At 37.7% G+C, this 12,031-nt stretch overlaps 2 protein-coding genes across 2 annotated transcripts; both read right to left on the bottom strand.

The window, feature by feature from the left end:
* Positions 1-1,698: 1,698 nt before the first annotated feature.
* Positions 1,699-3,930, bottom strand: LOC103950586 (uncharacterized GPI-anchored protein At4g28100). The gene is made up of 2 exons (XM_009361816.3): positions 2,893-3,930; positions 1,699-2,189 (listed from the first exon to the last, which is right to left on the bottom strand). The coding sequence occupies exons 1-2, from the start codon at positions 3,535-3,537 to the stop codon at positions 1,842-1,844; spliced, it is 993 nt and encodes a 330-aa protein (XP_009360091.3). The 5' UTR covers positions 3,538-3,930; the 3' UTR covers positions 1,699-1,841.
* A 1,928-nt stretch (positions 3,931-5,858) lies between these two features.
* On the bottom strand, positions 5,859-8,555 carry LOC103950672 (laccase-1). The gene is made up of 5 exons (XM_009361902.3): positions 8,295-8,555; positions 7,945-8,096; positions 7,598-7,839; positions 7,353-7,478; positions 5,859-7,085 (listed from the first exon to the last, which is right to left on the bottom strand). The coding sequence occupies exons 1-5, from the start codon at positions 8,541-8,543 to the stop codon at positions 5,968-5,970; spliced, it is 1,887 nt and encodes a 628-aa protein (XP_009360177.2). The 5' UTR covers positions 8,544-8,555; the 3' UTR covers positions 5,859-5,967.
* Between the last annotated feature and the right edge of the window lie 3,476 nt (positions 8,556-12,031).

Genomic DNA, 12,031 nt, shown 5'->3' with positions numbered 1-12,031 from the left:
ATTAAATGTTCGATGAAACATATGTTTGGTATATTTAGACAACACTCAGTAGGATGCATCAACATCCCTCAGTAAGATGGGTCTACATGCGCCACTTGGCATGGGATATCGATAGTACTTAGTAGATTCACTCAATAGAATTATGTAAGACCTATCTACAACACTCGACAAATGTTGGCATCTATTAGCATGAATGCAACATGGCACAACAGGTAACAACATGTAAACTAAATGCTCGACGAAATGCCAAATTTAGAATAGTGAAAACTTTTGTGCACTGCACGTTATTTCCATGTAAAAGAACATATAATTGTATAAGACCATTTGAAGTTAGAATCATGGATCCGTCATTGTTCTAGCTCTCAACGGGTGGGTGAGACCTTAAAGTTTGAAAAATAAATTTTAACCTTTTCTTTTCATTAATGGATGAATTTAAATTTGAATCCATGCTCAACCAATTGATATTCGTATTTAAAATTACTTCTGAAAATTAAAAGCGTTTCTGATAATATTAGCGTGAAATACGCTATCTCCGCCAAGAAATAAATCTGACATAATGGGTATGAACCGTAATTTTCTTTGGTCCAAATGGTTATGAACCGTATGATGGCTTGACTGAGCATTCAAAGCACATGACCCTAACCCAACCAAGCCCAACCCATCATATAAATGGATCGAACGAAGATAAATATAATGGATCACTTATCAACAGGTTCAGGTTAGTTTAGAATCAACATTCGACATGTTTTAGTTTGTTTGTTTTTTAAGTAATGTTAGGGAGATTAAATTTGTAAATAAAATTTGCATATTAAATGATTTGTCATTATATGAATAAGTAAGTTTATCAATGCTTAAGTAATAACTCAATCATCAACTTCCATGTCATTTAGTTTATAAAATTTTGTCTACTGATGTAGTCTCCTAGCATTGTTCTTGTTTTTATTTGTACAAGTGATATTTTACTCTAATTTACACTGAGCGAAAGAGTGAAGGTTCGAACTCAGGATGCAATGGATTAAAGAAAAAAGGTCTTAACCATCAAGGTAAACCACTACTTGCATTGTTTTTGAAATTATCAAAAACATTTTCAAACAACTAAACACTCTTTTTGCAATGTTTGACATAAAAACTTGAAAATGCTTCAGATCATAAAAGTGTTTTATGGATAATCACCTATTCAAAAGCACTTCCATATACTTCAAGCACTTAGATTTTCAATTTCATCATATTCAAAATAATCGAAAATTCTATGTAGGTTCCACACCACTCGCTCAATCCCATACCCGTATGCCTACACGAACCCTAGAAGACAAAGCCCCCCCGCGGTTGGGCGAAGTTGACATTTCAGAAATTTCCCGTGATCGAACACAACTGTCACAAAAATAATGCCACCAAACAGGTTACATGCAGTCTCCATAATTTCTCTTCAATACAAAACAGCAGTTCTTTCGGACACGTTAGCTTAGCCCCACATGGCTTACTAGTTTTTGGACAAAAATTCCTCCTTATCGTTGCCGAGCAAATCTTCGGTACGGCTATTGTGGTGCAACATCTCTCGCAAATTAGAGAATAACTTACCTACAACTCTTGGGGATCTATGCCCCAGTGTTCGGACGCCATGATGGCATTCCTGGAGTGCATGGTTGTCTCTCTCCACAAATAAACGTAGAACAATTACAAGAGTACATAAAAGAAATATAGCAAATGACGCTTTACTGCAATGACGAAAAAACAATGATGCCTATTAAGTTATTAACCCTATTGTGGGTTGGATCCCCACAAAACCCCTCCCCTTTAAAAACTAACAATGCATCACGGTTCATAATATTTGTGAATCTCGACTAGTTTTGGATGGAGCATAGGGCAAGCGACAACATAAAAAACAAAGAAAGTGACATTACAAGGTAGAACGAGACGGAAGCTGCGAGGATGCTAGACGAGGACTGATCAGAAATTTCAGAAGAATCGACAGCGAGAGGCATTCCGTCGCTGTTGAGCGTGCACGACCGAGGATCGGAGCCGTTGGTGCTTACCATGATAGCCCGAAACACGGATGTAACTGTATGGATGTAAGCCGTCCGATTCTTGGCAAGGAGCCAAGTGAGACCCATCAGCTGACAGTCTTTGTTGTGCATTTTGGTGGTCCTGTCCCCTAATTTGCTTGAATTGGAAGTTTTCTTCTTGTTAAGCTGATACGCAATCAAGCTTTCTAGTTAGATGAAAGTAAATGAAAGAAAGCGATAGTCATTGCTTGAAGAAACAAGGGTTTGGTGAAGCATCCAAATCAAATTCATGCTACCATACAAATACTGTTACACATTAACCTTGCTTTGAAGAGCCAGCAATATTCCAAACGAATAAAAGAACCTAACTAACTAATCTCAATCCAAAACAACAAAAAAATCAGAAATAAATAAAGGTTCGGAAACGCTCTCAAATGACAGTATCAGTATACTGTTAATATAGTCAATTTTCTACAATGATAGGACTTGTCCCTCGAAAATACTTGTCTTCGCTCTGTAAGGAGTTCCTCGTTGTTTGACATATGTAGAACTTTATCTTAGTTGTTTGTTTTCAAGAGCTACTTATGCATGTTTATCACACAATAATTTGAGTACAAATATATGTAAGTAGCCAAGTTGTGTCTCTAGGCGCGTCTACTATTTCTAGACAGTACTAATTTAAAGGAAATTTAAAGGAGAAAATTTTCAGTGTGCCGGAAACTAGGAACACAAAATGTTATGGTTTCAGTGATTTGATACGAAGCGGAAGAAACCCTATTCAATTCTTCTTCTTCATTTTTGTGGAAATAGGAACAAAAGATGCAACCTACAAGCTACAATAAATAAAACGGAGACAGAAACTTTACAATTACATAGAAAAAGAACTTACATTGTAGAGACTGTGCAAGCATTTGGAGCAGCCACCAAGACCATTGCCATTGGCGCCGCTGCTCAAGCAAACTCTCTCCAACTTCTTCACCTTCTCATCCCCAACAAGCTTCCCTCTTTCGTTCTCCGAAAACGCCTCGGGACAGCTCAAGGGGTGCAATCTTATCCCGCAATAGCAGTACACAACATCACAGGTCTCATTCGGCTTGATTAGCTCGATTCCCCTGTTTTTCAGCGCCTTTCCCAAGTCCTGAACGCAAGTTTCCGTGTCGTCCGGCAGCAGTGGCGGATCATAAGGCTGACCGGCCACTGCTGGGCCCACCCTGCCTACTCTACCGAGAGCGGTGTCAGAGTAGGCAAAGTAGAGCCACGAGGCCAGCGCAGGACAGCACCTACTGCGCTGCAAGTGACCTGAGGCATCGCCTTTGGTGGCGGAGCATGCGGACTTTATGCCATGGAAGAGCTCATTGGGGAGGTGCAGCGGGCACCCGACTAAGTCGGATTGTTCTGGGAATGCAGGGATTGTAGCGGGTGGGGAGGGAGTTCGGTTTGGGAGGAATGACTGGGTGGGAGCCGCGTCCGGGTTGGGTAGACCCGGGAAGGCAGGGAAGAGAATGCAGAGGAAGAAGAAGGTGGTGAAGAACATTTGGGTTTGTTTATATTTTTGGTTTTTGGGTCTTTTTTGATACTATCAATCAACAATGGAGCACTTGAGGAGGAGGGTGAAAGGAATTAAAGTGGATGGAGGTAGTGGTGGGCATGTTGGAGGAGATGAAGGAAAAGGAAAGGGTGTGGGGTTGGGAATGGTTTGGCTGTTTGCTAGTTTGCTATCTCTGGTTCTGTGTTTATAGATCTAAAGATCAAACATATCTGCTATATCTATCTATAAAATGTGGATAAAGTTGGTGGAGATTAGCAATGGTATCATGAACTAATCATTCATAGGGAAATTAAGTTGGAAACTTAGAAGAACTCAACTCTAACTATGGTCTCTATTATGCTCATCAGATAACACCTGGATAATCTACTTGTGTGTATACACTCGAGGATACTTCAATTCTCCATTGATACAAACAGACAATCTACTTGTAACCGTGTGTGGACACTTAGACTGCATATATGCATCGATATACATGAATAATATGTTTTTAAACGCGTCTACTCGAGGCTACTACCGACTCTGCGTTGATATACAAAGAGATAACTTGTATTGTAATCGTGTACATACACTTAAATATACCACAAATTATGAATTGTTACGTTTAGAGAATATGCCTTGTAACTGTGTATACACTCAAGAATACTGAAAATACTAAATTGATATACTTGGAAAAGTTGCTTTATAACCGTTTCTATACGCTCGGAGATATCACAGATTCTCTCGTATTGTGAAAATATGTAAAACGTTACAGAGAAATCAAGCAACCATTGGGGTTTGGGGTCCCCAAATCCAACAACAAATCACACATACTTAAATAACTCATAAGCTAAATAGCACGACGATAGCTCCATCGTAAACAACTAATTTAGCAAATTCATCATCGATTTTAAACGATTTTGTGTGTGTGTGTGTGTTTATGTGCAACTTTATATTTTATTCCTTTCTCCCCTTAACTAATTGATCAACTAGGTCCCCACTAACAATTTGTTATTGGCATTGACAACATATAGGACATTGGAAAGACGAGAGAAGGGAGAATCTCGAAGCCACCTAGGCAATTCTTTAATCTTTTGCCAAAAACACCTAGTCATTAAGTTTCCAAAAAAAAAAAAAAAAACCTAGTCATTATTTTAATGCAGTGGAATTTTGACTTCAGAGTGACCAAAGGCATCACATAAAGCACACACAGCCTTTGTTGCCTTTCAGAAAGTGAATAAAAGACTTCTTACACAGTCACACTTCAGCTTTCCAAGTAAAATTTCCTCACTATCTATAATTCTTGTCTTCAAATGGTGAAAATTTTCAGTAAGGTTCTCTTATCACTTCGTAATTCGCAAGTCACTTATTACAAAATCGTAGAATTATCATTATTTTTATTTTATGTTATTTTACATTGATCTTATATGATGTGAGAGTTGTCCTATTAACTTTCCATGTAGCATTTGCCACTGGTAAGTAGCTAATTGCACGCGTACCACTCGAAAGCTGGCTGTAGTTCCAAATAGAAAAAGCTGCGTGCCTCTCACTTTAGTTTGTGAAAGCAAATATGCTTCTCAAGCTCTCAGCCTTCCCTCTTTCTTATTTTATTTTTATGACAAATTTTACATCTTGTATGATAGGTTAATTGTTATTGTAAATAAATTACTATTACTCAAAGTACTTTTAAAATAATTGAAAGCGTATTTAGTGAATTTTTTTTGGGATCAATCCTTGGAAAAAATGCAAATGAAACCTAGAAAAACATTTGAAGTGTGTATTTCTTGTAGGAAGCATTTCAAGTGCTTTTTTGACTGCTTTCAATCATTTTAAAAACGCTTCCAAACAATCATTAAAAAAAAGTGTTTTGTAAGAGATAAAACGTGGAATTTACTATAGTAGTTTAGACAGATCGGTCCACCAAACTTATGTAACAATAATCTCATTCAATGTAACAATCATTTCGCTTTATCATCTAATAATTATTTCCAAGTTTTTTTTAACCATTTGGTAGTCTTCTTATTATTTTCTTAAAGAAAACTGATCCTGTTATGTTTGTAATAGTCCTTTCTCCTTGGCAATGACAGCCATCCGGCTACTTTGAGATCCTAGAGCCACAAGATACACAAAAACTTGCCAATCTAACTCCTCAAGCACGTACATGGACCATACCAGGTAAGTTCTCCAAAAGATGGGATTGAAAGGAGAGCCTAAAAAAATCAACAATTTTACTATTTTTTTTTTATATTCATTTTCGATTATAACGCGTGTACAGTGAAAGTATGTCAAACACACATAAAACTCTCTAGTGCGATCCTTAATACCAAAAGTACAAAGCCCACATAATAGATAAGGTATATGTGTTCACAAAAAAGAACTAAAGAGTTCAAAGCCTTCGTTATACAACAAATACTAAATCGAGTCGTCTATGCAAAAATCTCAGCATAAGGGAAGATCGTCAGGGGGAGGAAGCACACACTGAGATGGTTTTGGACCATTCTTGACAATAAACCCCGAGGCAAGACCCCACGAAGTATGCTCTTCAAGGTGACAGTGAATGAACCAAACTCCAGGATTGTCGGCCTTGAATCGAATCGCCGCCCATCCTCCAGTTGGAACTGCCGCCGTGTTTCTCTCCGGAGGGTCAATGAGGTTGTACTTTGCCGGATCCTTGGCAGCATTGAAGTTCCCAAACCCCATACCGACTATAAAAAAGTTGTGTCCATGCACATGAATTGGATGGTTCTCAGTGTTAAGAAAACCTGTACCTTGTAGCACAATTTCTAAGTTTGTTCCATGCTCCACTTCCATAATCTTAGTGCCAAAATTTGTGTTCATGTTCTCCGAAACTGGATCCACACCGGTGTAATCAAACGGCTTCAAAGGTTTCTCTGGGAAATCTGTGGAGTACTCGGCGCCTCTGAGCTTCTTGTAATGAGATTCTAAAATCGACAAGGCGGGACGAATGAAGGACTGGTTGTTCATAGAAGCAAAAAATTTCTTGCCAGCATAACCCTTGCAGGTTTCGTTGCCTGGACAATCTTGGAGATTTAGGCTTATAACCATAACCACGCGCTTGTCGACAGTTTTAGGAACGTTGCACGGATACTTAGGTGAGGCTAGGCTTCTGAGCTTGTTATTAAATATAGTGACAAACTTTGTGTCTTCCATTTTAGGGAGGTTGTATTTTTCCGGTGCAAAAGTACTAGGCGCCTTTGGCGGATATTTAGTTTTGTCACTCTTTGTGTTCTTATAACGCAAGAAACCGGCTGTGGTGGAATTGTCGAAAGGGAAAACGGAGGTGAGGTAAGGCCAGGCCGCCATCAAAAAGGCACCCGAGGAGTCAGGGACTTGATTTGCAGTGAGCAAAACGTTGGTGGTTTGGCCAGGACCTACCATGATCGCTGAGGTTGTGAATGGTTTGGTGTACACGGCATCAATCTCCACAACAGTTAGTGTGTGATTAGCCACAGCAAAGAAAAGCTCATCGTTGAGTGCTGCGTTGATAATTCTAAGCAAGTACGTTTTTCCACGTTCCACAGTTTTGGTGAAGGTATCTGCGTAAGTACAAGAAAATTCGTGTAAATTCATTGTAGAAAAGAGAAAAATATGGTTGAAAATTAGTCCGTTCGAGACTAATTATGCGGAAAGTACTGCTCCTCATAAAATCTACACGTTCAAATTTTAATTAAATATCAAAATGATTCATGGAAAAACACTTGAAAGTACTTCATGGGGAAGCATATAGCACATGTTTCTCCATAAACCACTTTTAGCCTTTACAGAAAAAATCCTAACCGTACCCTTAAGTTTTGGATATATACCTTTGTCCGAGCAAGGATAGAATGGTCCTGGCAATCCATTGATGGTATAAGCATCTGAACTATTAGGTCCAGCTCCATACTTCATTTCATTTTCCACTTCACCTACATCTGAATTCCACCATTCACCTGGGAAATAGCAAAACATGTGAGCAATTCAAGATAAAGAAATTTTGAACTCTCACTAAAAAAATCATGAAGAAAAAATGACTGGCCCTCTATATTGTTTTATTTTTTCATATAATTACCAAAGATGATGGGGAATTCTTCTTGAATCGGAGCGGAAAATGGAAAAGGCATGCGCGGATGGATGATGAAAGCGCCATAAATGGAAGCTCGTTGCCAGGCAAAATGAGCATGCCACCAGAGAGTGCCTCTTTGGTACTCCACAGTGAACTTGTATGTGTAGGTCTTGCCACCTCTTATAGGACATTGTGTGATATAAGCTGGACCGTCTGCCCATCCTGTTCTTAGTTGCCTCACACCATGCCTGCACTCATAATAATTAAGCAACAACTTAATTAGTAATTAGTTGTGATTGCTTAACGCAATCAAAGTCAGTATGATTAATCTAGCTAAGATTAGTTATACTCACCAATGGATGGTGGTATTTTCGGCAATGCCATTAGTGACCTTAATCTCGAGATGATCACCTTCATAGACAGCAATGGTTGGCCCTGGATACTCTCCATTCACTGTTAGAAGTGGCTTTGTGTTGCACAAACGAGTTACATTCTTCCACTCAACCTGAACAAAAGAACCAAAGAGAAAAATCAAGCTTTCAATTTCCTACATACTTTCTTTTGGTAATCACATAACGAAGATAGAACACTCCTTTTTTTCCTTTTGTACTCAGCCAAAAGACTAGAAAAAGGAGAGGAATGCAAGGGCGAAAGGGAAAGCGAAATTCACTACCCTAGAATAAGAGCAGACACTCTAGCTTACATTAAACTCGAAGAGTCGGGTTGTTTGCGAGAAACATGACGGTAAAGCCACCGCAAATATGATTAGAATTAGCACTAATCTATAACGCTGGCTCAAACTCTCCATATCTAAAACCTTAAGAGCGAGCTTAAGACTCACTCTATCTGTATATTGTATATATACTGCATGAACCGAGTTTACAAACTTCCATGCAAACTCCCCCTTTATATACATGCTAAAAATCAATTGGGTACTCGATTTTCCTCTCATTAAAATTGACAACTAAGTTATTTATGCTAATAAATTTAAGCAAAGACATATTTTAGTTACGCTAGATGAGTCGGTGAGGAGGGGTCGAGACACTGAACATGTCAAATTGAGTATTTGAAAAAGGTGGAAATGTGTTTGAAACCTTGGCTGCTAATAATGCAGTTCATGACTATTTGTCAAAACCCTTATACAAAGATAATTAAGTATTATTATTGGGATTTTTCGACACTAAATATTTGTCCAAGCCTTATAGATTAATTACGAACTAAGAGCCAACTAAACCTTTTTATTGACAATTACATATTTAATTATGTGGGTTTACTTGTCATTTTGTTATCCACCATATTGTCATTTCCTTCATCAGTTGATTCTTAATATGTAGAAATTTGTGGTCCCAAAAAGATGGGTGGGTTGGTGTTGAAGCTTTGATTGAAGTCTAGGAAGCTTGGACTAAAACCAGTAGTATCTTTTTTGCAATAGTTCAAAGGTGTGACTTGTTTAGTTTAGACAATTGCAATTTGCAAACATGTGGCAAAGATTAATGAAGCATGAAGATTATATGAACAATATGATTTCTTTTGTTTCTTAGTCCCTTCACCAACCAAAGGTGAGCTAGCTAGCCAACTTTAATTTTTTTTCTTCTCCAATAAAGGTGGTGAGGATGGAGATATGGAGGACCAACACCAACTCATTACATATGCAAATTGATATTGATAACCATTTGATGGCGATAGGCCATCAATGGAGGGTGCTAAAGGAATCATATCAAAAGAAAGGCAAAAAAAAAAAAAAAGGATACCAAGGATGCTATAAATAGATGTATGGGGGTTAATTGGTGAGTTTTGCAAATTTTTGTATATATATTAGTAATGCCACTATATTGAGGCTAGTTATGGAGAAAACATGGCATATGTAATAAGGGGTATTATTTTTCATTTAGCATTCCTCTCGTTCCGCGACATGATTTTTTTTTTATTATAAAATTTTGCATTTCACAATTATTTAATACAGTTGGAATATCTAATGACGAATCTATAGGGTTTTTTTGTTTGTGGCAAGATGTAGTTCAAATTCATATCACTTTTTCTCTTCTTGCCCAACATCCCAAATTCAAATAGGTTGCCCCCCTATCAACTATAATCATCCGCAAAAAAAATTGTGGAATATCATGTATAGCGAAGAGGGCGAGTAGAGAGGCAATAATCTTCACTCGTCCTTGTACGAATTCGCCACTAGGAGCATCACCTAATAAACAAAGTGGAGAGAAGTTGAGATAAACATAGTAGTAATAAGAGTGGTAGGTACGATATCCTTCACTAGTCCTGTAAATGCGCCACTAGAACCATAACTTACTAAAAGCCACTTAGCCAGGTACGTTGATTAAAAACACTAAAAGCAAGGTTGAAAGAACTTTAGATGAGCATTTTGTACTAATTAATTTTCTGTCCTTTTCTTTCCCATACATCTTTCAGAAGCTACAGGAACATATTTTAATTTAATTAGGCCAACAAAATGCCAATTTTTACACAGTTAAAAGAATCTAGCATGTTATAAGATGCTTCTAAACATAGTCGAGTAAACCCTAAACCTAAATCATTGTAGCATTTTCTGTACGTATTTCCATTGCTGATTTTCTGCATATACTGCCATGCATTACTGGGATTTGCATCAAGTTCTTTTCCTGGTCAAGATTGGCAGCTGCGTTTGGATACAATTTTTTCTGTAAGTTGATCGTTTAAGTCTCGATATGTTTCTTCCTTTACATATAGAAGCACCACGTAGTAATAATAGTAAAGCAAATTACGATTCGGCCAAAAAATGAGAGACATTTCGAGTTATTAAAAATCTACAAAGTAGTTGACAGACTTTGACTTTAAAGCAACTGAATTATCAATGTCATCGTCTACTAATTAATTATAGGGTTTAAGAAATATTGAAATACCTCTGTGAGTTTTTCTTACCATAAAAAAAGTAAATTATTATAGCAAAGCTAATAACTGGTTGTCTGTTTTTAAAGAAAAAAAAAACAAATACTAAATTATATTACTAACACGAGGAATACCTGTGCATCAAGCTTTTGTAGTCAGGATAAGCAGACTACACTTTTCAAATCAATTCTTTTCATTTGTAAATTGATGGCAGCCCTCAATCCTATAGCCAAAGGTTTTGCCTGGATGTGAGTCCTCATCAATTAGACATTCCACTCAAAATTTCAATTATGTGATGTATAGCAGTAGGTCCCAATTTCCCAAAAAGTTTTAATTAGGTCTAAGGTCATCTTCAATCAAAGGTTGGCTAGCTCGTTTTAACCTTCTGAACTTTCAAGAAATTAATATTTTAATGAACAGTGTAAGGTCATATTTCTTATCATCTCCAACCGAGGACCAAAGCTCATTTTAACCCTATCACAAAAAACCATCTCCAACCGAAGGTCAAAGGGCCAAATATAATTTATTATTTAAATTTAAAATAATTAAATATTTAAAATAAATTGTGAAAACACTTACTTCGTCGTAATAATTGGCGCCACTTTCATGTCTACTTGCGGCTGTTAACAGTTATATGTTAAATTAATTTTTTAAATTAAGTGTCCAATTACTAGTACAACTTAGTTTGCATAGTTACATGTATAAATGCACATTTACCATGTCTAATAGAAAGCTTATATTTCGGGCACTCATTATATTTGTCCCACAACAGGAGAGAATTGAGCAAGCAAAAGCTTGCATGTGTGGCACCAATTATATTTGTCCCATATCAGTTGTGGGAGAGGTTTGAGCAATCAAACATGCTTATAAAAGCAACATCCCCGCATATAACCAATCACCTTTCTGGCCCTTAATTAAATATTCTTTTTAAATTTTTGGCCCAAAAAAAGATAAATAAATAACGGCTTGCTGACATCAACTAGCCGTTGTGATTCAAATTTTTTAGCTTGGCTCGAGGCCGGCTAGCTGGCTCATTTGGGCCGGCCGATTGGCCATTTGGCCTTTTTTGTCCAATGGGGCCCATGAGCCCTTTGGCCTAGCCTTCGGTTAGAGACGGTTTTAGGGCTATTTTCGGCTCTCTGGCCCTCTAGACCCTTCGGTTGGAGATGGCCTAACTTGGCAGGTTTATGTTAATCAAATGACAACTTTTACCTAAAATAGTTTGATAGTTTTCTCAATGGGAGAAAATCTTTGATCAAGCAACATGATCACATCTGTTGTTAAGCTAATCTCACAAAAAAGCACAAATAGTTTACCAATTCATGTTGCTATCATGCTTGTGAGAGAGCTGTAGTGTTCCGCCACTACTACAATATAGGCTATCACCGGCGGACCAAAAACCGACAAGAAACCCCGATTTCTGTCGGAAATTTGGCAAAAATCCGACATAAAACACTGCAATGTCGGATTGGAATAGCGACGCCATTGCTACCGTCACTAAAGGGCTTCAGCGTCGCTTTGTTCGCTTAATCCGCCACTACGCAGCGTCGGTTTAAAGCG

The sequence above is a fragment of a genome, unplaced genomic scaffold (genome assembly GCF_019419815.1).
Source record: "Pyrus x bretschneideri cultivar Hongxiangsu unplaced genomic scaffold, Pyrus_bretschneideri_v1 Contig27, whole genome shotgun sequence".
In the NCBI taxonomy this organism is placed as follows: Eukaryota; Viridiplantae; Streptophyta; class Magnoliopsida; order Rosales; family Rosaceae; genus Pyrus; species Pyrus x bretschneideri.
This window is presented reverse-complemented; position numbering and strand designations above follow the sequence as displayed.